The 27,661-nt window shown below is 47.4% G+C and overlaps 1 protein-coding gene across 1 annotated transcript in view; it reads right to left on the minus strand.

The window, feature by feature from the left end:
- Window positions 1-430: 430 nt before the first annotated feature.
- TLCD3B (TLC domain containing 3B) overlaps window positions 431-27,661 on the minus strand; it is a 63,780-nt gene continuing 36,549 nt past the window's right edge. The window contains exons 2-5 of the mRNA XM_077447394.1: window positions 17,171-17,254; window positions 10,257-10,461; window positions 4,715-4,810; window positions 431-3,261 (exon numbers count right to left, since the gene is read on the minus strand). Coding sequence (XP_077303520.1) covers window positions 2,935-3,261; window positions 4,715-4,810; window positions 10,257-10,461; window positions 17,171-17,254 — 712 coding nt within the window. The 3' untranslated portion in view covers window positions 431-2,934. The remainder of the gene's footprint in view (window positions 3,262-4,714; window positions 4,811-10,256; window positions 10,462-17,170; window positions 17,255-27,661) is intronic.

Below are 27,661 nucleotides of genomic sequence, written 5' to 3' on the forward strand. Positions count from 1 at the left end.
GGCTTAGCTGGAGGTAAAAAAAAATATCTCCTAAACCTGTATGGTTTAGGAGATATTCCCCTCGCAATGCGCCGCTGACTGCAGCGGCGCATGCACACAGGGGATTCCCGGCTGAAAGCTCGGCAGACGACGGACCCTGCCGGGAAGAAATCTCCCGCGTGCATGCGCGGGAGTGATGATATCGCGGCTCCGGCCACTCACAGCGCCGGAGCCGCGATACCCGGAAGAAACGCAGAGGGAGCATGCCAGCTCCCTCGGCGTGGATAGGACCAGATGTCGGGGCCTCGTTCTAAGGTAAGTATTTCATAATGAGCTAGTATGCGGTGCATACTAGCTCATTATGCCTTTTCCTTTGCAGGTAGAAAAAAAAAAAAAACACATCAGCGGGTATACAACCGTTTTAACTTCCAGGGCAACGAAGGGCTGTTAGTTGAGATTCTGTAGATACTCATGAAACAAACTGAAGAGCATCTTTCCTAGTGACTCCCTTCATTCCTAGTCTGTATCCGCAGGGTGGATTCTAGGTAAGGCTTTTCAAAACTCTCAGATCATTTATTTACTGGACAGCTAAGGGTTAAGTAGGCCTCAGCCCTTATCTGTTGAGGGCTAAGTGAGACCCCAGCTATTATCTGAAATCAGTAGGTCTCCTTAGTTGAGATGCTGTAGCCAGTATTGAAACTGGCATCTTTCCTAGTGTCTCCCTTCATTCCTAGTCTGTTTCTGCTTGGTGGATTCTAGATAGGGCTTTGGACTTTTCAAAGCCCCCTCAGATCATTAACTTCCAGGACAGCTAAGGGTTAAGAGGGACCTCAGCCCTTACCTGTCGATGGCTATTAGCGGACCTCCAGCTGTTGCAAAACTACAAATCCCATCATGCCTCTGCCCCTGGGTGTCATGCTTGTGGCTGTCAGAGTCTTGCTAGGCCTCATGGGACTTTTAGTTCTGCAACAGCTGGAGGTCCGCTAATTGCATATCCCTGCTGTAGACTCTCATGAAAATGGTGGATTCTAGATAAGATTCTGGACTTTACAGAGCCCTCCGCTCATTAACTTCTAGGACATGTGAAGTCTCAGGCCTTATCTGAAAGCTGTTGAGGTGCTGCAGACACTTGTGAAACTGAGCAGATTTCTCCGCTAGCGACTCTTTCAACTTTCAGTCCATCTCAGGACTTTGGATTCCCTAAAAGACTTCGGATCTCACACAACCCTCACCCCTCCAATGGATATCCCCCCACAAGGCTGTAAATGGCACCCTTCTGCAAGGTTAACGCTTTCCAGGAGAGCCTCTTTAAACTGATCAGTGCACATCACAGGAAAACCAATGGTGTCCTTACATTTTCGATGACCACCTCTCAAAGTAGCTGCCCCAACGTCACCAGTTTCAAGGGGGATTGATCGGCTGCCGTCTTGACCAATTTGGCTCCTTCCACTATGCGTAGACAATGGTGCATGAATACTTAACATTCCTATCGGTTAACTCAGTCTATTTTGTAAACTAAGAGCCGTAAAGCAAAGCCATGAGGACTTTATAGGTTCCAGGCAAGGACAGCGGATTGGCTATTGACTGGCCATGCTTAACCCTTACGTGTGCAGCTTCGAGCGACAGTTTTTGCTTGCTGTATTTTAGCCATTCAATCGGAGAGTAGTTGTCTTGGCAGATAAACTTAACCCCTAACATGCTGCTGCTGCCCAAGACTCTCCGTTACTAAAGGTGCAGGAGGCGTCGGTCTCCCCTCCCCAGAGGTATACTGAGCTAGGGGAAGGAAGCCGTTGGAGGAAAGTTGAGCTGTGGTGTTAAGTCCATACATTTTGATTGTGTGCAACTTTTAGACCAAGAGAACTGTGTGTTTTGTATCGCACAGAACAGCGCTCTCATGTGGGCACTACCAGTAATGCAGTTAATCTTCACCTAAAAGGCGGAAATGCTTTGCAGATTTGGGTGCGTTGTTTGAAAGAGATTTCGGTCCTATAAATAATAGGTGAGTCACACACACTTTTCTAGTAGTGCGGGATAACACCAATTCCGGGGACCTAACGAGTATTGATCCCTGTATGTATAAATAGAAGTAATACCTAGTGCTCACAAAGAGTGCTGCAGATAGCATATCTTATGACTGTGTGGTTACAGTGACCCCCAGTGGTCACTATGAGTTCTGCAGACAGTATACAGATGCTAGTGTTGGCGTTGGTGATACCTACTGGTCACCAGGAGTACTGCAAATAGTTTTCATATAATTATACATAGTGTGACACCCAGTCGTCAACTGGAGTACTGCAGATAGTACTCATGTAGTATTCATGAAAGTGTTTCGCAGACTGCATATATTATGTTTTGAATGGAAATGACAACGATGGTGGCAAGTACTGGGTGGATTCGGAGTACTGTAAATTGTACATCAATAGAGTGTTGGGGGGCCACTGACATTCAGTGGGGTATTAGCAGTGCTGCAGAAAATATACAAAGTACAGCATATTGGTGGCAGTGACTCCAAGTTCACTGATACTGCAGCAATCATTACATGACAGTGTGAGGGACAGTGACACCCAGTGGTCAAATTGAGGACTGCAAATCATGCACGAATGGCAAACTGTTGGGGCAGTGACCCCCTAGTGGTCACCGGGAGTACTTCAAATAGTAAACTTTCTATAAGAATGACAGAGCGTTGGTGAACTCTGTACATGGTAATACTGTCACGTAGCAGGTAAGACCGTTTTCCTTCTCCACAGGGAGTTAATGTCGCCTCTCACTTTGCTCCAGGACACTTCAGAGACTTCCTGTGGACCTCTTAAGCAGTACATTACAAGGTGCCTAAGTGCCTCCATTGGATAGGCACAGTCTCTCGATAGCGCGGCCTCAGCGGGTCTCACGTTTTGGGGTTGGGGCTCTGTGGCTGGGTGCGGACATGTTGGAATTAAACGGAGGGGGGTGGAGGCGTCACTGTGAGCAGTCCTGGTCTTTGGCTGAAGGGCTGTCAGGTGCCGGATGTCCATTTTTGGGCCGCTGACTCATCATTGACTGTCGGAAGAGACTGTAAGCTCTTCTGCAGATTAGGTAGAACCAGTAGACTTGGGGGGCCATGAGAATGGCTGCGCCGAGGTTATATTCTGCAGACAGGTTGAACGGGACCTTGTAGAGAGGCAGTCCGACCCGTTGGCCATATACCCAGTACATGTATGGGAAGAGCAGGAGACGGCAGCAGAAGAACGTCACCAGCATGATGACACCATTGACCCGGTGCAGAAGCGTGTGCTGCTTCTTATACTGCAGGGGTGACAAGAGAGAAGGTCAACAATATTAAATGGTTAAAGAAGAACTCTAGCCCAATGGATGAACAAATTATTTTTGTAAAGCTCAACTCATGGCAAGCAGCTCAATAATAGCTGTTGTACATGAAAATAGACTTGTATTTCTGTCCATCCAGCCCTGAAATGTACACACCTCTGTAACAAGAATTGAATTGAAAGTGCCACACCACTGCTAAGAGGTCTATATACAACTTTATTCCATTAAAAGTCAGCCGTGCAATCTACAAAATTATCCAACGCATTTCAGAGGGTCCAAGTGCCCCCTTCCTCAGGGATTGACTGGAAAAACTGTGAACAAGCCAAAAGTGAACTGGAGCTACAATGTTATTTTTCCAGTGTGAATTACACGCACAGGCCTTATCAAGCAGCCTCTTTACTTGTTGGGCTGTCAACCAGTCAAGCCCTGATGAAGGGAGTGCTTGGACTGCCGAAACACGTTGGATACCTTTTTGGATGGTACCTCTGAGTTTTCATGGAATAAAGTTGTAGCTAGACTTCTTAGCAGTGGTGTGGTCCTCTGGGGGGGGGGGGGGGCAGATGCCACCTGCCCAGGAACCAGATCATTTACACCAGGGGTAGGCATCCTGGAGCCCTCCAGCTGTTGTGGAACTCCATTTCCCATGAGGCATTGCAAGGCCGGCAGGTACAATTACTCCCAGAGGCATGATGGGACTTGTAGTTCTGCAACAGCTGGAGGGCCCCAGGTTGCCTAACCCTAACTTACACCAGCATCAATACCTTAAGATTACAATATCAGTAAGATAACTGGACATGTGCGGTTCAGTTCATTCTGAATTGAAATTCAGATGAAATGTTGTCATTTCTGAATACAACAGTAACGAATTTCAACAAATCCAAAAGAAACAGTAACAAAATAAACACATTTCGAGATTTGTTGTTTACAAATTAAAAACATTTTTTTTGCTAGAAAATTACTTAGAACCCCCAAACATTATGCATTTTTTTTCTAACACCCTAGAGAATAAAATGGAGGTCGTTGCAATACTTTCTGTCACACCGTACTTGCGCAGCGGTCTTACAAGCGCACTTTTTTTTGGAAACAATAAACATTTTGAATTAAAAAATAAGGCATCAGTAAAGTTAGCCAGATTATTTTTTTATATTGTGAAAGATAATGTTACGCCGAGTAAATTGATGCCCAATATGTCACGCTTCAAAATTGCACCCACTCGTGGAATGGCGACAAACTTTTACCCATAAAAATCTCCATAGGCGAAGTTTAAGTTCAGGAGGGGATGGGGGGTGGGGGGGGGGGGGGTGCTCACTCTGCTAGAATCACAGAATCAGAATCACATTCGTTTCTTTTAACATATCTAAAAGCTCAAAGTGGGAATAACTGTTGGCGGGTATCATTTGTTGCTTGGAGGGGAAAGAAAGGCGGTACCCACCTGGATGAGCACTTTGCCCAGACAAACAAACGGAGTGCTGAGTTCGGCCATCAGCATGCAACCCAAGAAGAAGTCACCTTTTCCTTCCCTCCACAGCTGCAAGAGAAATAAATGGTGGTCATGAGATACGTGTATGGCAATTGGACAAGCCATCAAAGGTCTACCTAGGACAGGGGTGTCCAAACTTTTTTCAAAGAGGGCCGGATTTCATGAAGTGAACATGCATGAGGGCCGACCATTTTGCCTGACTTTTTTTGAACCGTTAAAATGAAATGCAAATTAAATTTTTAACCAAAGTTTATTGCAAACGGCATACTTTTCATTTCGTCACATGGATGACAAATCTACACAGGTGTTAAATCACTCTGCCTTTCATATATGACACCCCCAGATCCGTCCGCATATCGCAGTGCGATCTGCGCACACACACAGGAATCGGATCGCATGGTGTGAACACCCATGCGATCTGATTCTGCTGCGGACCAAAAAAGGGTCCCGTGCGAGTTTGCTGCGGGAGCGATGCGAATTCAGCCATACTATCTGTATGGCTGAACTTGCATCGCTACGGAGATCGGATGTGATTTGCACTGCAGTGCGGTGCGAATCACATCCGGATCTCCCCCCGCAGCAGTGTGAACCCAGCCTTATTCTCTCTCTCTCTCTTTAATTCTCTCTCGCTTTAATTCTCTCTCTCTTTATTTCTCTCTCTTTATTTCTCTCTCTTTATTTCTCTCTCTCTTTCTCTCTCTCTTTAATTCTCTTTATTTCTCTCTCTAATTCTCTTTAATTCTCTTTATTCCTCTCTCTCTTTAATATTCTCTCTTTAATATTCTCCCTCTTTAATTCTCTTTATCGGTAATTATCTTTACCTTTTTTCTCCTCTGTTCTGGCTTTCAGGCAGCTGACAGCGTGCGGCGCCGCAAACAATCCGCGCCGCCAATCCGCGCCGCCAATCACAGGCACTGAGAGATCTGCAGCTACTGCAGGGACAGCTCAGTGTCTGCTATTGGCGGCGTGTGCTGTCAGCTTCCCGGAGGCCTTGGACCGCCCCCAGCATCTGACCGTCAGTGGGAGGCGGGGATGAGAGGCGGGGTGAGAGGCACTAGCAGCCAATCACCGCCACCAATCCCCGCCGGAATCACAGGCTCCGGACCTGCCGCACACGCCTCAGCTTGTTAGAGAGGCGCTTGGGGTGTGCGGAGCCAGGCGGGCCATAATGCAGGAGAGGCTGGGGGCAAGGTGGGGGCCATACAAAACCGGACCGCGGGCCGGACTTTGGACATGACTGACCTAGGATTTCATACAAATTCAACCCAGTTCTTTAGAAAATAAATACAGTTACAGAACCACATCCTTGGGGGGGGCTGGATGTTGGTGGGTGCATCATGGTGGGGTGAGCAGAGAAGACTGAGAGCCCAGATGCAGAAAACAGAACTTTATTGAAGTTGAAGAACAGCGATGCGTAGTCGCAGACGCTTTGTTGCTGACAGCGTCTGTCTCGAGGGGGCGGAATGCAGCCTGACCGGTACAAACCCAAATGGGAAGGCTTCCAGGAAGGAGGACTTATCTGCCTACTCATCTAGAACCTCTCCCTGACGCTAAGCACCGTCTCTGTCGTACTCTAGCCACACGTTTAACAAACCTGGGAGCCAGGGATTTAAATAGACTCTGCTACACCTAAGAGGGTGCCCAAAGTCCCATGTGGCACCAGCATCCAATCAGATGTTGTCTCCCTGTTAACAAGGAAACCATAAAAGAACTAGGTTCCTCTTGATTTCCACCTCCACCTGCATTGCTGCTGTGGATGAGCGCCACCTGCAGTGGAGAAAATAAAGGCTGCACCTGCGTACGCAGGGGCTGCAAAGAACGCCCCTGATTTGAAGGGACTGTCCCTGATTCGGAGCAATGTCCCTCTGTCCCTCATTCCTCCTCATTTGTCCCTCATTTTGGTCTGATTCATATAGATGTATATAAAATGCACTTTTTATCTATCAAAGTGTTTTTGAGCATTAAACCTTTCATCTGATTTCTAAACTGCAAATTTGAAAATTCCAAAAGCCAATAGAAAGGAATAATAGTGGTAAAAAAAGTACTTGTGGGTTTAACCAATCTTGTTTTTTTTATACAATTCTCCTTTAAGGGGGTGTGGCCAGGGGTGTGTCCTATGCCTACATACGTTTGCTGATAGGTGTCCCTCATTCCCATCTCAAAAAGTTGGGAGGTGTGGCAAAGAATCCCATTACATGTACTTGATTCTCCCTATAGGAGGAGATTGTAGGCCAAATATCTAGTGGACACCCTGTGTTTTCAGATGGTTTATCAGCTATTGAGCAGGAAATTTAAACTAGCAAAACAGTATAGATCTAAGAGGACTGCAGGAAAAGGGAAAAAAATGTAGGGACATATTTGCAAACTTGCTTGATTTGCCCAGGTATAGGGGTATCTAAACCCAAGAACAGAACCAGAATATCTTTCAGCTTAGCAGTCCTTAGATGTGGTGGCCGCAATTGTTTTCTAACTTCAGACTTTTGATTTCCTTTACTTTCACTTGCTCGTCCTGCCAGTAGGGGCTTGTTTAGATTTGCGGTTGGGGGTGGCATTAAAAACTCGCAGTTGAGACAAATTTTTTTGCGGCTCCAAATGCACTCACTTAAGCTGCAAAAGCAGAGGATGGGGGTGTTCCAACGCTGTATCCTGGCCTAGGCCGACAAGGCCCAGGCCTAGGGCAGCACTTTGCAGGGGGGCAGCACGGAAAGAATCCCCGCCGGCTTGCGCTGTTAGTGTAGCACCAGTCTTATGGGGCGGACTGGGCTGAGAGGCAAATTAGTCTAGAGCCCCCATAAAGCGGCCGCACTGCTTCCAGTATGCGGGTGGCTGGCATTCCGCAACTGTGTGGGTGGGTGCGCTTCTAATTTTGACTGTCTTCTCATCCTGAACCACAAACCTTCCTCACTGTGCTTTATGTTTTCTGCTGCACCATTGGCATGGTTATATCTTCTTAGTCCTCTCCATAAAATTATCAGAAATGTGTGCTTAAAGTAGAACTATAGGCAACACTTTTTTTTTATTGAAGCTGGGTAGCAGTGAAATGAATATTTTGACTAAGCCCCCCTGTTCCAGCTGAAGAAAAACAGCCCCAAAGCATGATGCTGCCACCACCATGCTTCACAGTGGGTATCCCATTGCAGAGATTTCCCTAAACTTCCTGCCTCATAGCCAAACCGGAAGATGAAATCTATGCAAATTAAGGGAATTCATTGCCCCCTCCCCACCCCCCCAGGCCCTCAGAACTAGTGTCCCCACTCAAAAAAATTCACGGCGGGTCTTAAGGGGCGAGTGTGGCCTTGAGAGGAAGAGGTGGGTCATATTTAAATAAGGGGGTGCAGGAGTTTAATCAGGCCTAGGTCAGCACAGAACCTAAATACACCACTGGGATGTTCACATGCCATGGTTGCAATGCTTTGCTTTGCACCTGCAGCAAAAAATGATCACTCCTGTTGCGTTTGGCAGGCAGTTACCACTGCCACATGCAACCCATTCAAGGGAATGGGGATGTTCCGCAAACGCCTTGCAACCACATGCAAAGGCATGCATTGGTGCAGCAATTATAGTATTAAAACAGACAGTGAGGAGGCATCTTCTCACCACCCGTCAAACACCTCAGAAAAGCTATGCAAGTACAGGTTTAGACGCCTAACATACATCCTGTCTTAGGGTGACAACGTTCACTCAATGTACCGTATGTTCTGTAGTCAGAGAGCACAAGGGCGCTCACAAGATTTATGGCAGGATCAACAGTTATTTTTGTACATATTTAACCAACTTAACAAAACAGATTCAATTATATATTTATATAAGAGAAGTCCATTGTTGGGCTTTATATACATTTTTAAGAGAAAATTAATTGCAGTTACTCTTTGACTTGTATTTGAGTGCTAACATATTCCACAGCAGTGTGCAAAATACTTGTATACATGGAGGGCAATATATAGTACAGTTATTGAAAAGGAACTGCTGCACAAAAAAGGCTTACACTTTATTGGAGTAGTGCATGAATACAGGGGCGTAGCTACAGGGGTTGTAAGGGTCACACTTGTGACCCAGCTTCATGCTCCAGGGGGCCTGTGAGGCTCCCCCTGTACAGTTGAATAGGAGGGGCAGCATAAAGCGGGAACCGATCCCTTCTGCCTGCACCTGCTGAATGCCACTTCTCCTCCTTCCCTTCCTGAAAGGGATTCAGCGGCTGCAGGAGGGGGGAATCCACTCCTCTTAATGCTGCTGCCCCACCGCCCCTCCTATCCAGCTTCTCTCTGCTTGCCCCAGGCCCCTGTTCTCTCTCCCGGCCCCCCTGCTCTTTCTGCAGGGCCCCTGTTCTCTCTCCCGGCCCCCCTGCTCTCTCTGCCGGGCCCCTGTTCTCTCTCCCGGCCCCCCTGCTCTCTCTGCCGTGCCCCTGTTCTCTCTCCCGGCCCCCCTGCTCTCTCTGCCAGGCCCCTGTTCTCTCTCCCGGCCCCCCTGCTCTCTGCGCTGGGCCCCTGTGCACTCTCCCAGCCCCCCCTGCTCTCTCTGCAGGGCCCCTGTTCTCTCTCCCGGCCCCCTGCTCTCTCTGCCGGGCCCCTGTTCTCTCTCCCGGCCCCCCTGCTCTCTCTGCCGTGCCCCTGTTCTCTCTCCCGGCCCCCCTGCTCTCTCTGCCAGGCCCCTGTTCTCTCTCCCGGCCCCCCTGCTCTCTGTGCTGGGCCCCTGTGCACTCTCCCAGCCCCCCCTGCTATCTCTGCTGGGCCCCTGTTCTCTCTCCTGGCCTCCCTGCTCTCTGTGTTGGGCCCCTGTGCTCTCTACTGGCCCCCCTGCTCTCTGTGTTGGGCCCCTGTTCTCTCTCCTGGCCCCCCTGGCCCCCCACAGCTCTGTTAGGTTCCCCTATCCCTTCTCTTCCGCTGGCTGCTGCGGTGGATGCTGTCAGGATGGAGAGCGGGGAAGGAGCCGGCAAATGTGTCAGTTACCAGCCCCTTCCTTGTCTGAATGAATAAAGTCAGTGATCCGTATCGATCGCCGACTCTGTCCATTCATAACTAACACAAAGTAAACTGATTCCGTTTGTCAATGAAGCGGAAGCCTCTGTACACAGCTATTCCTATCCATTCATTCTGTGCTGCTGAGGCTGCAGAGATGGAGATTGAGGGCTGTGTCTGTCTCATCAGAGGTCTATTTAGACCCCTGAGATTTCATCAAAGCCCCACAAAATGGATTCTAGAAAAATTGTATAAATTGATAAAAAATTATATTGTAAAAAAATAAAAATAAAAAAATAAAAAAAATAAAAAAAACTATTGACACCAGTGGCTGAACTACCAGGGTTGTAAAGGTTGCACTTGTGACCGGACCCTGGTGTTCCGCCACCAGGCTCATAGGGAAGTAAGGGGGTTTCTTGCACCGGGGCCCTGAAGGTTCTAGTTACGCCTCTGTATGAATAATATCCTATAGCATCTATATATGCTATAATTTGTCATATACAGTATATTATATATGTTATGCTTTGGCCTTGACTCACCACAGACACGGGGAAGCAGACGAGTACCATGAAGACATGGTGCAGGACCATCAGGAACTCCTTATAGAGGTAGGCCTTGAGCAGATCGTAGCCCCCAGCATGCTCTTTCACCTTATGCTTGTGCCAGTAGCAGAGGTACATGGCATAGATATCATATATGAAGTAGGGCACAGCAAAGCGGGTGTAGGTGGGAGCGAGCCAGTGCCTGGTAACAGAGAATGAGACCACAGTCACACAATATTATCATTATACATTTATATAGCTCTGACATATACTGCAGTTCTGTACAGAGAACGCTGAGCCAGTCACATCAATCTCCGTACCAGAGGAGCTTACACTCTAATGCCCCCCCCCCCACTCTCACACACTATTATCATTATTATTATTATAATACGCTTATATAGCTCTGACATATACTGCAGTGCTGTACAGAGAACTCTGAGTCATTCTCGTCAGTCTTTGCACCAGAGGAGCTTACACTCTAATGCCCCCACACTGTCACACGCTAATGTTATTATTATGCATTTATATAGCTCTGACATATACTGCGGTGCTGTACAGAGAACACTCAGCCAGTCACATCAATCTCTGTACCAGAGGAGCTTACACTCTAATTCCCCTCCACCAGGGGCGACCATTAAGGGCGTATGGGCGCCACCGCCCCCCCCCCCCCCCCAATCATGCATCCAGCCCATTGCAGGATGCCGGAAGCATGAATTTTTATGGCGGGGGTTGTTGTTTTTTTTGAAGAACCTGAAAAAGAGTGCGAACAGAGCCCACCCAGGTGTGTTACGATAGCGAATGAATATTCGCTATTGTAACACTGATCCTCCTCCCAGCCAATCAGGAAACCGGTCTTGAGACCCGCCCCTCGATTGGCTGAAAGGATAGGCGATCCTATTGGATGCCTAGGAGGAGGGGAGGAGACGCACGGTGGAAGCGAGGAGGAGGAGGAGGAGGAGAGGACACAGGAGCTGCTGCTCGATGCCCTCTGCTCACCACCTCGATGTGGTAAGTGCCGGACCGACCGGCAGACAGCGAGCGGGCATAGGGTTGCCACTTGTCTGGGATTCACCAGACAGATCGGGTTTTGAATCATGTGTCCGGGGTTCAGTCCACCTGAGACCTGGACACAATATTCAGACAGGAATGTAGCTCAGAACAGGGCCTGATAGGAGGGTGGGGGGGCACTATGCAAGCCGCATTACTATTCTCTTTGGAGCGCCCAAAGGTGTCCCAGGTCTTTTGCAATCCTATAGAGTATGCTAAAACATTTTTTTTGCTGTGCGCCTAAAGTGTTCAGGTTTGGCTTGAAGAAAAGGTGGCAACCCTAAGCGGGCAAGGGGGTTGAGGTGCTGCCGGGGGGTGGTTGTTTGCTGCGCCCCTTCCCTTTCCCCAAAAAGAACCACCAGTTGCCACTGCCCTGCACAGTCACATATATAGCTCTAACATATACCACAGTGCTGTACAAAGAACACTGAGCCATTCTGATCAGTCTTTTCATCAGAGGAGCTTACACTCTAATTTCCTACCATAGTCACAAGCTACTATTATTATTACACATTTATATAGCTCTGACATATACTGTAGTGCTGTACAGAGAACACTGAGCCACTCACATCAGTCTCTGTACCAGAGGAGCTTACACTCTAATGTCCCCCCACAGTAGCACACTGTTAATTATTATACATTTGTATGGCTCTAACATATACTGCAGTGCTGTACAGAAAACACTGAGCCAGTCACTTCAGTGTCTGCACCAGACATGTGACCAGTGACCCCGGGTAGGAAGTATACGGTTGGTAGGTGAGGTGACACTCGGATAACTGTGCCAATTAGACAGATGTCAGGAGGAGCTAATCTCTCCTCCATATTCTGGTTTAATCTCCATCTGGCGGGGGGAGGGGGCACAGGAGGAGGGGAGGGTGTTAATCTCTTTTAAACGTATTAATTCTTGCAAATAACACAGATTACAGGATGGGAGGAGGCTGTTCGCCTTGAGCGGCGTGACCTAACGTGGTTAACCCTTACGCAGTCCAAGAGTCCGGGTTCAATAGCTGGATTAACCCATTAAAGAGGACCTGTCCTTGTTTGGCATTAGCATTTGGAATTTTGGGTTTCTCTAGCTGTCAGAGCCGTCTTTTCACATAGGCACACCCGCCTAGGGGGCCCCACCTGCCCAGCGACCCCAGCCAGGTCCGGACTGGCCTACCAGGGAAAACCGGGAAATTTACCGGTAGGCCGCCTGCCCTGGGGGCGCTGTGAGTTGTGGCTGCAGAGCTCTGCTCTTTCCCTCTCTCCTCCTCCTCCTGTGTATCACGGAGCTGGCTGAGTCTGTGTTCGGCGGCCGCACTGTGACAAGGTCCCGCTCCCCTAGACCGGCTTGTGTAATAGTAGATTGAATCAGTGTTCCGCCTATCACACGAGCCGGTCTAGGGGGACGGGACCTTGTTACAGCACGGCTGCCGAACACAGACCCAGCCAGCTCCGTGATACACAGGAGGAGATGCCCACTGTGTGTGTGTTACCAGGCGATGGTGAGTCTGTATTAATTGGCACAGTGATGCTGCATTCATGGGCACAGTGAGGGTGCAATTGTGGGCATAGTGAGGCTGCATTCATGGGCACAGTGAGGCCATTATGCTGGGCATAGTGAGAGTGCAATGGTGGGCACAGTGAGGCTGCATTTATGAGCACAGTGAGGCTGAATTGGTGGGCACAGTGAGGCTGCATTCATGGGCACAGTGAGGCTGCAATGGTGGGTACAGTGAGGCTGCATTCATGGACACAGTGAGGCTGCAATGGTGGGTACAGTGAGGCTGCATTCATGGACACAGTGAGGCTGAAATGGTGGGCACAGTGAGGCTGCATTCACGGGCACAGTAAAGCTGTATTTGATGGGAAATCGTGCATGATTGTGTAGACAGGGCCCCAGTGCACTGTATTAACCGGGGGCCTATAATGCTCTTAAGATGGCACAGCTAGCTGTGCTGGGAACTCAGCCTGCTCTCCTCCAATGATCGGACTTGTCATGCCCCCCCCCCCCTGCTGCACAGCCATTCACTGGGAAGATCAGTGGGCTGTTGCTTCTCCTCCCCTTTTATGCAGCTGAGAACAGAGGGAATGCAATCACTTATAAAAAAGGGGAATAAAAATGTATTTAGAATGTATTTTTATATCTATACACAAATGTTTTGCCTTTCATTTCTATTTTAAATGGAATGGGCTGTTTTACAAAGTGATAGTTTACAATCACTTAAATTTTAATATCACTTTACGTACCCCTGTTAGACCCCTTTCACACTGGCTATTTTTACCACCAATTTTGTGGCGCTATTCGGCCGCTAGTGGGGAGCTTTTACCCCCCACTAGTGGCTGAGAAAGGGTCAAAACCACCGCAAAGTGCTGCTGCAGCAACGCTATGCCGGCGGTATAGCCACGCTGCCCCATTAATTTCAATGGGCAGGAGCGGTGAAGGAGTGGTGTATACACCACTCCTTCACTACTCCAAAGATGCTGGAGGATTTTTTTTTAGCGCCCTGCCAGCGCACCGCTCCAGTGTGAAAGCCCTTGGGACTTTCACACTGGAGACACAGCAGCGGCTCCTTCAGGGAGCTTTGCAGGCACTATGATTAGCATTATAGCGCCTGCAAAGCGCCCCAGTGCGAAATGGGCCTTAGGGAAATTCATCCTCTCTATTTGTCCTGTTTATTTCCATCACCGAGAGTGAAAATGAAAGAAGATCCCAAATGTTGGGTTGTCGCCAGAACAGGGATGGAAGGGAAATCTTCCAATGCAGTGCTTTCACTGCTTGCTATGCTCTAATCTGGCCACAAGGTGGCACACTGTCTCCTGTGATGGAGGTGCTGCTGCTGCTGCTGCTGTGAGCGCAAGCGTTGTGTCGCAGTGTGAGGATGGAGATTAATGTGATGTCAACAAGCGCAGAGGCCAGAAAATATCATCTAAACAACTAACAGTGGAGGAACTGCTGCAGGCGATAAGAGGCCTGGAGCAGCAGGACGCCATTATTAAAATATGCAGTCCACACACATAAATATCCCATTCATGCGGAGTCTGTATATGTATATATATATATATATATATATATATATATATATATATATATATATATTAATAATAAAAAAAAATGAAGTAATATGTGGCCTCAAGTCATTGCTGTAGCAAATTGTATCATGTTTTGCTGTTTTTTTTTTCCTTCCTCTGGATTAACTGTGGGTGAAGGATTGTGTATATGGGATTGTATTTTATTTTTTCGTTTGGTTGAACTAGATGGACTTGTGTCTTTTTTTTCAACCTGACTAACTATGTAGCTATTAAACGGAGGGGCCAGCAAGACTTCTGATTTATTTATTTATTTATTTATTTATTTTATTTATTATTCTCCTTTGGACCACATAATCCTCCAGCATGTTTTTGCTGGATATGAGTATTTTTCTATAAATTTTTTATTTATTTTTTTAATAAACAAATAATAAATAAATAAATAAAAATAAATAATTGTACACAAGTCTAAAAGTCTGTATACACAGATGGAAAAAGATGTGGGTGCAGCGCTGGTGCAAATTATGTTCCCAATATTGTCAAAAAAAGGGAAAAGTATTCAAAATTCAGAAGTGGTGAAAAAAGTCAACAAAATTGAAAACTAAGGTAGAATTCCTACATATAACGTTGGAAAACTACAACTAAACAAACGATAATCGATAATGTGCTCAGAGCAATGTGGTAAGTACTAAACTTATTACCACATTGCTCTGAGCAACATTATCAATTTATCATTTAGTGAGCACTTTATTGGTAATTTGCATTTACTTTTTTTTTTTTACCTCACTTAGTTGTAGTTTTCCAATGTTATATATAGGAATTCTACCTTAGTTTTAAATTTTTTGACTTTTTTCACCACTTCTGAATTTTGAATACTTTTCCCTTTTTTGACAATACTGGGAACATAATTTGCACCAGCGCTGCACCCACATCTTTTTCCACTTATTTGAGTTTTGTATTTAAGACTTTTGGTGCTGGCAGCTTTTTGTATCCACTTGATTCATTTTTAGTTTTTTTTTATATTTATTTCTAGCGCAGCGTTAAAGGGGTGTTCCAGCGGGGAATTTTTTTTTTTTTAAAGTCAGCAGCTAAAAAAAAAGTAGCTGCTGACTTTTAATAAGGACACTTACCTTTCCAGGGTACCCGCGATGTTGGCCACCCGAGGCTCACCCGTCCCTCGGCTCTCGGGTCCCGCCGCCGCCATCCTCACTAAGGGAAACAGGCAGTGGAGCCTTGCGGCTTCACTGCACGTTTGCTACTGCACATGCGTGAGTCGCGGGGAGATTTGTGAATGGGAAGCGCTGTGTTAAGAAACACACAGTCCCCAGAACACATCGCGCCCCATTACCCAGAAGACAACACGAGGAGGAGAGAAGACTGAAGATCACCATGGAGTAGAAAGAGGCAGATTAGTAAGACTGCCTAGCAACGGGAGTTTCTGGTAAGGTAAAAAAAAAATTTTTTTCAAATGTTTTATTTTTTTAAGAATATTAATGCTGTTTTTCTTTTTTTTTTTTTTAGGGTGGCCCTCCACTTTAACCTTTGAAGATTTGAAACATGTTCTATTTCTAGGTCCGTCTGATTTTTTTAATGAAGAATGATCGGATTAGCCCACACACGATCGGATTGTCTGACGGACTGATTCTGTTGGACTTAGTCTGCCGGAAAGTCCGGTCGTGTGTATGCGGCATTAGATACCACAGCACACCTTCAGAGGTCTAGTGGAGTCCATGCCTTGACGGGTCAGGGCTATTTTGGCAGCAGAATTTAAGAACTCTAATGCTGCGTACACACGACCGTACTTTTCGAGGGACTAGGTCCGGCGCCCCCCCCCCCCCCATGCAGTTTCGCTTTCCACCTGCTCTGAGACATACAATAAATAGCAGCTAGACTCAAAATCAGTTTACTGAATCAGATCAGGCAGCTATTGTGATTGGTTGCCAGAGGTTACAGTGTATCATTAACGCTCACTGACTGGTTGCTAGAGGTTACAGCACACATTACGGCTCACTGATTAGTTGCTAGAGGTTACAGCACATGATTTCTGCTTGTTGATTGGTTGCTAGAGATTACTGTGGATATGACCTTAGGGGGGCATGATATACATATCAATGCCGCCGGCCGCTGCTATTTACATATGAATGCCGGTAATTTACATGTAAACACAGGGTCTGCAGGTGAGTCATCTGTACACAACAATAGGGCAGAGCTGGGCAGCATTAGTAGCGGCACTTCACACTGAGATATTAGGACACAACACAGGACTAAAACCTCAAGGAATGAGGGAATTTAAATCAGGATAGTTGGCAAGTATGAGGTAGCTGCTTTGGGCCCCACAACAATGACAGGGCCCAGGGCACCTGCCCCTTTTGCCCTGCCTTAAAAACGGCCCTGGAGGGCACAGCAAGTACTGTAGGACCACATGTGGCCTTCAAGCCATAGGCTGGGCTCCAGGACCTTAAAATGTATTTAATGTAATTTGCCATTCTAACCACAAAGTCAGCCATCTGGAAGAATAATTTTCGAGCAAATGGAATATAAATTCTCCATGAGTTTTGCTCAGGCTACATGCGTGTGAGTGACAGGTGCCCTTTAACACGGTTCATTCCTGTGTCGCACAATTAAACCCCGCACTCAGGCTGTGTTACACTATTATTCTCCAGGCTCCGAGCTGCTGCTTTACTTTCCCTGCACACACCTCTCCGGCTCAGAGTACATCAGATTATATGCATATTTAATGAGTCCTTATGTTCCTTGGCTTACAGGCAGCCTATGAGCCAGTCTGCTTCCCTGCCAGCTCCCCCCCCCCCCCCCCTCCTTCCCCGCTGTGTCTACCGCCAGGTCATACTTACTGGTCCTCAATGACATCTTTGCAGCTTGATGCCACTATGTACCCGGCTGTCGATGCCAAAACCGCTTGTATAGAGGACACCAGTCTGCAGGAAGAGAGAGAAAAGAACAATGAAAGGAGAGAACATTTCAGACTGTAGTATTGGAGTTTATAAGGTTAATGTTATTTTCAATATATTTGGTAGGGTGGCGTCTGGTGCAGTTCACATTTTTTTAGGTGCTGTTTTGTGTTGGGAAGACCTTAATCCCCCAGGACAGGATCTGCGGCTGGCCGTGGGGATTAGATTAGTATGAGCCTCTCGCATTTCTGTCTGCCGTGATGGGTTACTGGCTGCACGTCATAGTTCCATACACTGTGCTATCAGATAAGGCTCATAGGGGCGGCTGATGGGATACCATTTACATCACCAAGAATGCCGCCTATCCATTCACTAGAAAGCAGTGACATCACTGAGAATGCCGCCTATTCATTCACTAGAGAGCGGTGACATCACTGAGAATGTAGCCTATCCATTCACTAGAGAGCAATGACATCACTGAGAATGTAGCCTATTCATTCACTAGACAGCAGTGACATCACTGAGAATGCCGCCTATTCATTCACTAGACAGCAGTGACATCACTGAGAATGCAGCCTATCCATTCCCTAGAGAGCCGTGACATCACTGACAATGCAACCTATCCATTCACTAGAGACCAGTGACATCACAGAGAATGCAGCCTATCCCTTCACTAGAGACCAGTGACATCACTGAGAATGCCGCCTATCCAATCACTAGAGACCAGTGACATCACTGAGAATGCAGCCTATCCATTCCCTAGAGACCGGTGACATCACTGAGAATGCCGCCTATCCAATCACTAGAGACCAGTGACATCACTGAGAATTCAGCCTATCCATTCCCTAGAGACCGGTGACATCACTGAGAATGCCGCCTATCCATTCACTAGAAAGCAGTGACATCACTGACAATGCAGCCTATCCATTCCCTAGAGACCGGTGACATTACTGAGAATGCAACCTATCCATTCACTAGAGACCAGTGACATCACAGAGAATGCAGCCTATCCATTCACTAGAGACCGGCGACATCGCAGAGAATGCAGCCTATCCATTCCCTAGAAACCAGTGACATCACTGACAATGCAACCTATCCATTCACTAGAGGCCAGTGACATCACAGAGAATGCAGCCTATCCCTTCACTAGAGACCAGTGACATCACAGAGAATGCAACCTTTCCATTTACTAGAGAGCAGTGAGGTCACTGAGAATGCAGCCTATCTATTACTAGAGACCAGTGACATCACAGAGAATGCAACCTTTCCATTCACTAGAGAGCGGTGAGCTCACTGAGAATACAGCCTATCCATTACTAGAGAGCTGTGACATCACTGAGAATGCAGCCTATTCATTACTAGAGACCAATGACATCACAGGGAATGCAGCCTATTCATTCACTAGAGAGTGGTGACATCACTGAGAATGCAGCCTATTCATTACTAGAGAGAAGTGACATCACTGAGAATGCAGCCTATCCATTCACTAGAGACCAATGACATCACAGAGAATGCAGCCTATCCATTCACTAGAGACCGGTGACATCACAGAGAATGCAGCCTATCCATTCACTAGAGACCAGTGACATCACTGAGAATGCCGCCTATCCAATCACTAGAGACCAGTGACATCACTGAGAATGCAGCCTATCCATTCACTAGAGAGCGGTGACATCACTGAGAATGCAGCCTATCCATTCCCTAGAGACCGGTGACATCACAGAGAATGCAGCCTATCCATTCACTAGAGACCAGTGACATCACTGAGAATGCCGCCTATCCAATCACTAGAGACCAGTGACATCACTGAGAATGCAGCCTATCCATTCACTAGAGACCGGCGACATCACAGAGAATGCAGCCTATTCATTCACTAGAAACCAGTGACATCACTGACAATGCAACCTATCCCTTCACTAGAGACCAGTGACATCACAGAGAATTCAGCCTATCCCTTCACTAGAGAGCAGTGACATCACAGAGAATGCAACCTTTCCATTCACTAGAGAGCAGTGAGGTCACTGAGAATGCAGCCTATCCATTACTAGAGAGCTGTGACATCACTGAGAATGCAGCCTATTCATTCACTAGAGAGTGGTGACATCACTGAGAATGCAGCCTATTCATTACTAGAGAGCAGTGACATTACTGAGAATGCAGCCTATCCATTCACTAGAAACCAATGACATCACAGAGAATGCAGCCTATCCATTCACTAGAGACCAGTGACATAACTGAGAATGCCGCCTATTCATTCACTAGAGAGCGGTGACATCACAGAGAATGCAGCCTATTCATTACTAGATACCAATGACATCACAGAGAATGCAGCCTATTCATTCACTAGAGACCAGTGACATCACTGAGAATACATACTATCCATTCACTAGAGACCAGTGACATCACTGAGAAAGCAGCCTATCCGTTACTAGAGACCAGTGACATCATTGATAATGCAGCCTATCTGTCTAATCCTTCACTTCCTTTCTTGTAAAACGTTGTTACCAGGACAGGAAGCGAAGGTAAATCTCTCTACTGGTGCCCCGGATAGCAGTGCAATCCTGAAAGGGGTTCTAATTTTTTTTCCCCTACTCTATCCAAGACTAAAGGAAAAGTTTCGGCTGAACATACACTTCAATGCAGATGCTGAGCAGAAGTCTCCATGTAACACATTTCGTTACTATCTAATTTATTGCGGTTAACGGCATTACAGGGGAACAGCGCTAAAACTTAACTGCGTAATAAAAATGTGACTTGTAACAGATGTGTTATAAAAAAAAACAGTCCGTAGTGTCTCATTACCCAGAATGCATCAGCAAAGACTGGCATCTCACAGAGCTTCCAAGCACAGAGTACTTGTGTTATTTCAGAAGACATTTCTGGGTCGGGTGGATTTTATGAGCTCTTCTGCGGTTAGAGAATTATCAGCATTTTGTCTTTAATTAAAGAACCGCACCTCTAGTACACCCCTGTCCTCCATTCACCCCGACACTTTCTCATGACCTTCTTTACAAAGTGCATCCCGGACTTGCCCCCAACTACTGAGCACCCGCGGGCCTCTGGCTTGCCCCTGACCCTCACCCTCAACAGATGTACATATATAACTCAGTTCTGCTGGTAGTGCCAAGGTTATCTCTCTCGTTAAGCGCTTTTTACTCTATTGTGAACCCTGCCAAAAGCTCACCGTACACGTTACAATGTTATACTTACCAACATTATACTGCTGAATCCTGGGGCAACGTTAACCCTGCCCATGGCCTGCATTTCCTCTGCCCACTTTCCAGGTGGGTGTGTCCAAATCAGGACCACTTCTGGGGTGGTGCCACCCAGGCCTTGCCTCTAAATATGTGTGGAGTGCCAATCACGTAAACTTTGCAAGTTGGTCGCGCTCGGACCCCCACCTGTAACTATCCCTCATAATTGGTACAGCAGGTGTGCAAATCCAGAAACTCAGCACGGGGATGGTGAGACCCATCATAATAGGCACAGTGTGAGAGGAGACCTGGGAACTCAGCCCAGGGATGGTGGGAACCCCTCATAATGGGCATAATGGGTACAGCAGATGTGTAAACCCAGGAACTCAGCCCAGGGATGGTGGAAACCCCTCATAATGGGCACCGCAGGTGTACAGACCTGGTAACTCAACACAGGGATAGCGGAAACCACTCATAATGGGCAGAGAAGGTGTACAGATCTGGTAACACAGCACAGGGATGGTGGGAACCCCTCGTAATGGGCACAAAAGGTGTACAGACTTGGGAACTCAGCAGGATGGTGGGAACCCCTCATAATGGGCACCACAGGTGTACAGACCTGGTAATTCAGCACAGGGATGGTGGAAACACTCATAATGGGCAGAGAAGGTGTACAGACCTGGTAACGCAGCACAGGGATGGTGGGAACCCCTCATAATGGGCACAGTGGGTGTATAGACCTGGTAACTCAGCACAGGGATGGTGGGAACCCCTCATATTGGGCACAGCAGGTGTACAGACCTGGGAACTCAGCACAGGGATGGTGGGAACCCCTCATAATGGGCACAGTGGGTGTACAGACCCTGGAACTCAGCACAGGGATGGTGGGAACCCCTCATATTGGGCACAGCAGGTGTACAGACCTGGGAACTCAGCACAGGGATGGTGGGAACCCCTCATAATGGGCACAGTGGGTGTACAGACCCTGGAACTCAGCACAGGGATGGTGGGAACCCCTCATAATGGGCACAGCAGGTGTACAGACCTGGTAACTCAACACAGGGATAGCGGAAACCACTCATAATGGGCAGAGAAGGTGTACAGATCTGGTAACACAGCACAGGGATGGTGGGAACCCCTCGTAATGGGCACAAAAGGTGTACAGACTTGGGAACTCAGCAGGATGGTGGGAACCCCTCATAATGGGCACCACAGGTGTACAGACCTGGTAATTCAGCACAGGGATGGTGGAAACACTCATAATGGGCAGAGAAGGTGTACAGACCTGGTAACGCAGCACAGGGATGGTGGGAACCCCTCATAATGGGCACAGTGGGTGTATAGACCTGGTAACTCAGCACAGGGATGGTGGGAACCCCTCATATTGGGCACAGCAGGTGTACAGACCTGGGAACTCAGCACAGGGATGGTGGGAACCCCTCATAATGGGCACAGTGGGTGTACAGACCCTGGAACTCAGCACAGGGATGGTGGGAACCCCTCATATTGGGCACAGCAGGTGTACAGACCTGGGAACTCAGCACAGGGATGGTGGGAACCCCTCATAATGGGCACAGTGGGTGTACAGACCCTGGAACTCAGCACAGGGATGGTGGGAACCCCTCATATTGGGCACAGCAGGTGTACAGACCTGGGAACTCAGCACAGGGATGGTGGGAACCCCTCATAATGGGCACAGTGGGTGTACAGACCCTGGAACTCAGCACAGGGATGGTGGGAACCCCTCATAATGGGCACAGCTGGTGTACAGACCTGGGAACTCAGCACAGGGATGGTGGAAACACTCATAATGGGCACAGCAGGTGTACAGACCCTGGAACTCAGCACAGGGATGGTGGGAACCCCTCATAATGGGCACAGCTGGTGTACAGACCTGGGAACTCAGCACAGGGATGGTGAGAACCCCTCATATTGGGCACAGCAGGTGTACAGACCTGGGAACTCAGCACAGGGATGGTGGGAACCCCTCATAATGGGCACAGCAGGTGTACAGACCCTGGAACTCAGCACAGGGATGGTGGGAACCCCTCATAATGGGCACAGCAGGTGTACAGACCTGGGAACTCAGCACAGGGATGGTGGAAACACTCATAATGGGCAGAGAAGGTGTACAGACCTGGGAACGCAGCTCAGGGATGGTGAGAACCCCTCATATTGGGCACAGCAGGTGTACAGACCTGGGAACTCAGCACAGGGATGGTGGGAACCCCTCATAATGGGCACAGTGGGTGTACAGACCCTGGAACTCAGCACAGGGATGGTGGGAACCCCTCATAATGGGCACAGCAGGTGTACAGACCCTGGAACTCAGCACAGGGATGGCGGGAACCCCTCATAATGGGCACAGCTGGTGTACAGACCTGGGAACTCAGCACCGGGATGGTGGGAACCCCTCTTAATGGGCACAGCAGGTGTGAAAACCCAATAATCTCACCAACAGAGTCCCCAAGATATAGAAAACCTGCCAGGGGGTTAAATCTCCACAATCTAGTAAATATTGAAATGTAATTTTTAGGTGGACTGCCCCTTTAAATGCATGCTCTCGATCCTTACTGCTGATAGCCATCCATGAGCCGTTATTATGTGTTATTAGATCCAGAAAACTACATGAGCACAGCTAGTAAAAATTCTCTTCTGAGGAATACAGTCATATTGATTTGGACACAAATAACCACAGTCAGCGGATTTGACAGGGAAAAATAAATTGCGATTAATGTTCAGTGTCTGAGGTCGGCGGACTGCGCGGCCCCTGCAGGTCGAATTTCAGTAATAGTGACTCTTGCGGCTCCTGTTTGCTATTTATAAAAAAAAAACACTTAGCTGTGCTTTTAGCTTTCCTGTCACAACTGAGAGCAATCGGGGTGACGCACGTCTCGTCCTGCGGCAGGTTGACTCCCAGAGCCTGCTATAGAGATCTGGATTGCTGCAGCACTGGAAATGTAACGCTGACGCTGAATTTGTTTAACTTTTTCCTTTCCTGGTACCTCACTTCTCCCCATTGGCCCTTATTGTTGGTGTAATTGTGAGGAATTGTGCCCCATCATTGGTGTCAATGGGCCAGATTGTTGGTGTCACTGTGAAGAATTGTGCCCCAATGCCCCATCATTGGTGATAGTTGGCGTCATTGTGAGGAATTGTGCCCCCTTGTTGGTGTCATTGTGAGGAATTATGTCCCATCATTTGTGTCAATGGTCCTGATTGTTGGTGTCATTGTGAGGAATTGTGCCCCATCATTGGTGTCCTCTTATATTTTAGTGTATTGTGACTGTATTGTCTCCTTTTATATTGTAATGTGCTGTGTAAATTGTTGGCACTATATAAATCCTATATAATAATAATAGGCCTGATTGTTGATGTCATTGTGCGGAATTGTTTTCCGTCATTGGTGTCATTGGGCCTAAATGTTGGTGTAATTGTGAGGAATTGTGACCCATCATTGGTGTCAATGGGCCTGATTGTTGGTGTCATTGTAAGGAATTGTGCCCCTTTGTTGGCGTCATTGTGAGGAATTATGTCCCACCACTGGTGTCAATGGGCGTGATTGTTGGTGTTGTGAGGAATTGTGCCCCCTTCTTGGTGTCATTGTGAGGAATTGTGCCCCATCATTGGTGTCAATGGGCCTGAGTGTTGGTGTCATTTATGAGGAATTGTGAACCATCACTGGTGTCAATAGGCCTGGTTGTTGGTGTCATTGGAAGGAATTGTGCCCCATTGTTGGTGTCATTGTGAGGAATTCCCATCGTTGGTGTCAATTGGCCTGATTGTTGGTGTCATTGTGAGGAATTGTACCCCCTTGTTGGTGTCATTGTGAAGAATTATGTCCCATCATTTGTATCAATGGGTCTGATTGTTGGTGTCATTCTGAAGAATTGTGCCTCATCATTGGGGTTATTGGGCCTGATTGTTGCTGTCATTGTGAGGAATTGTTCACCATCATCTGTGGCACTGGGCCTGATTGTTGGTGTCATTGTGAGGAATTGTTTCCCTCCATTGGTGTAATTGGGCCAGATTGTTGGTGTCATTATGAGGAATCGTTTCCCTTCATTGGGGTCATTGGGCCTGATTGTTGGTGACATTGTGAGAAATTGTGCCCCATCATAGGTGTCATTGGGCCATATTGTTGGTGTCATTGTGAGAAATTGTGCCCCATCATAGGTGTCATTGGGCCATATTGTTGGTGTCATTGTGAGGAATTGTTCCCCATCATTGGTGTCATTGGGCCTGATTGTTGGTGTCATTGTGAGGAATTGTGCCCCATCATCGGTGTCTTTGGGCCTGATTGTTGGTGTCATTGTGAGGAATTGTGCCCCATCATCGGTGTCTTTGGGCCTGATTGTTGGTGTCATTGTGAGGAATTGTGCCCCACTGTTAGTATCAGTGAGAGGAAAAGTGCCCCAAGGGCCAGATAAGAGCAATCAAAGGGCCGCAGTTGAGATCACGGAGCTAGATGATGCCCCGGTTTCCACCTTGTGCAGCTGTTTACTCTCTTCACTAAATCTCTTTAGTTGTTACTCTCCTTATTTTTGGTGAATGTCCAAAATTCAGTGTTTCCTGGTCCCAGCCCCGCCCACTCTCCCAGGACCAACCAGAAGCCCTGCCTACGTGAGGACAGGTCACCAGTTTTGAGCAGAATAAATATTGTTCTAGGAGACGAATGTATTGTGGGGTTTGGTGCATTTATTGTATCCGGAGAAAAAAAACTCCTTTATCACATCCCACCCCCAACCTCACCCCCCCCCCCCAACTCATCCATAACACTAAGATTCACATTGAGCCACAATATCTTATTTTATTTTGGAGCGAAGGAGAAAAGAGAGCCGCCGCCTATTCTGTATTGTCGTCTTTCTACACATTGGATTGATTTCCTGTCCGGACAGAAAATCTCTCAGACGGGGACAAGAACAAAAACATACGACAGCAGTAATGCAGCAAAGAGCGGAAACGCGACCAAGCGGGTTGTAAACAATGTAACAAAAACAATGCATTAAAAAAACATCCTGAAGTACAATAAGAGAACCCATTTATGTTTACATAAAGTACATTCATATTTTCAGAACTAGAATAGCTTGACTCTCATCTGAGAATCAGGTCTGAAGTCTTCATGTGTGGAAGCCCTCCTGTGTGATTTCTCTCCTTCAGACAGTACATAAATCAAGTGATGTCTTGTGGCAGAGGAGAGAAGAGAAAGGAGAGGAAAAAAAAAAGGTTGAGCAGAGGAGAAAAGGGAGATGAGAAGAGGAGAAAAGAGAGGTGAGGAGAGGTTGAGCAGAAGAAAAAAGAGAGCAGGTTGAGAAAAGAAGGGAGAGGAGAGAAGAGGTTGAGCAGAGGAGCAAAGAGAGGAGAGAAGAGGTTGAGCAGAGCAGAAAAGAGAGAAGAGCAGAGACTGAGTGGAAGAGAAAATAGAGGGGAGAAAAGGTTGACCAAAGGAGAAAAGAGGAGAGAAAAGGTTGAGCAGAGGAGAAAAGAGGAGAGTAGAGAGTAGAGGTTGAGAAGAGAAGGGAAAGGAGAGAAAAGGTTGAGCAGAGGAGAAAACAGAGAAGAGCAGAGAAGAAAAAGGGAGAAGAGAAAAGTCTGAGCAAAGGAGAAAAGAGAGAAGAGCAGAGACTGAGCAGAGGAGAAAATAGAAGAGGTTGAGCAGAGGAGAGAAGAGGTTAAACAGAAGAGAAAAGAGGAGAGAAGAGGTTGAGCAGAGGAGAGAAGAGAAAGGAGAGAAGAGCATAGACTCAGCAGAGGAGAAAAGAGAGGACAGAAGAGGTTGAGCAGAGAAGAGAAGGGAGAGGCAAGAAGAGGTTGCGCAGAGAAGAGAAGGGAGAGGAGAGGTTGAGCAGAGAAGAAAAGAGAAGAGAGGAGAGAAGAGGTTGAGCAGAGGAGAAAAGAGAGAAGGGCAGAGACTGAGCAGAGGAGAGAAGAGGTTGAGCAGAGGAGGAAAGGGAGGAGAGAAGTGGTTGAGCAGAGACGAGAAGGGAGAGGAGATAAGTAGTTGAGCAGAGGAGGAAAAAGAGGAGAGACGAAGTTAAACAGAGGAAAAAAGAGGAGAGAAGAGGTTGAGTGAGGAGAGAAGAGAATAGAGAGGGGTACAGAGACTCAGCAGAGGAGAGAAGACGTTGAGCAGAGGAGGAAAGAGAGGAGAGAAGAAGAGGTTGAGCAGAGGAGAGAAGTGGTTGAGCAGGAGTAAAAAGAGGAGAGAAGAGGTTAAACAGAGGAGAGAAGAGGTTGAGCAGAGGAGAGAAGAGAAAATAGAGAAGAGCAGAGACTCAGCAGAGGAGACAAGAGAGGAGAAAAAAGTTTGAGCAGAGGAGGAAAGGGAGGAGAGAAGAGGTTGAGCCAGAGAAAAGAAGGGAGAGGAGAGAAGTAGCTGAGCAGAGGAGGAAAAAGAGGAGAGAAGAAGTTAAACAGAGGAGAAAAGAGGAGAGAAGAGGTTGAGCAGAGGAGAAAAGAGAAGAGAAAAGAGAGGCGCAGAGACTCAGCAGAGGAGAAAAGAGGGGAGAGAAGAGGTTGAGGAGAGGAGAGGAAAGGGAGAGGAAAGGTAAAGAGAGGCGAGGAGTTGAGAAAAAAAGAATGGCAAAGGAAATTAAAAGAAAGAAATAGAAGAGAAGGTGGAGGAGAAGGAGAAGAGAAAGTGGAAGATGATGAGGAGAAGAATGAGAAGAGGAAGAGGAGAGGAAGAGTGAGAAGAGAGGAAGAGGTGAGGGGATGAAGAGGGAGAAGAGGAGAGAGAAGAAAAGGCTGAGCAGAGGCAAAGGCAAGGCAGAGGCAAAGGGGGTGGAAAAAAGACCAACAAAATGAGAACAAAGAAAAGGCAGGCTGAATGGAGAGAAGAAGAAGAGGAAGATATGGAGAGAAAAGAGAAGGGTGAGCAGAGGTAAAGAGAGGCAAAGGAAAGGAGAGGAGAGAAAAGGAAAAGGCTAAGCAGATGAAAGGAAAGAAAGGGCAGGCTGAATTGATAAGATAGGAGAGGAGAAGAAGAGGAAAAAAAGGAAAGAAAAAAAAAATAGGTGAGCAGAGGTAAGGAGAGGCAGAGGAGAGGAGAGGAAAGTGGAGGAGGAAAAAAAAGGCTAAGTAGATGAGAGGAGAAAATGATGAGATGAATGGAGAAGAGGAGAGGTGAAAGAGGAAAGGAAAGGAAGGAAAGGGAGGAGAAGGGGAGAGGAGAAGCTCAGTGGAGGAGAGAAAAGGCAAGGCTGAATGGAGGAGAGGAGAGATAAGGGAGGGGAGGTAA

The sequence above is a fragment of the Lithobates pipiens genome, unplaced genomic scaffold (assembly GCF_037356315.1).
Source record: "Lithobates pipiens isolate NorthernLeopardFrog02 unplaced genomic scaffold, aLitPip1_a1.2 Scaffold_22, whole genome shotgun sequence".
NCBI lineage: Eukaryota > Metazoa > Chordata > Amphibia > Anura > Ranidae > Lithobates > Lithobates pipiens.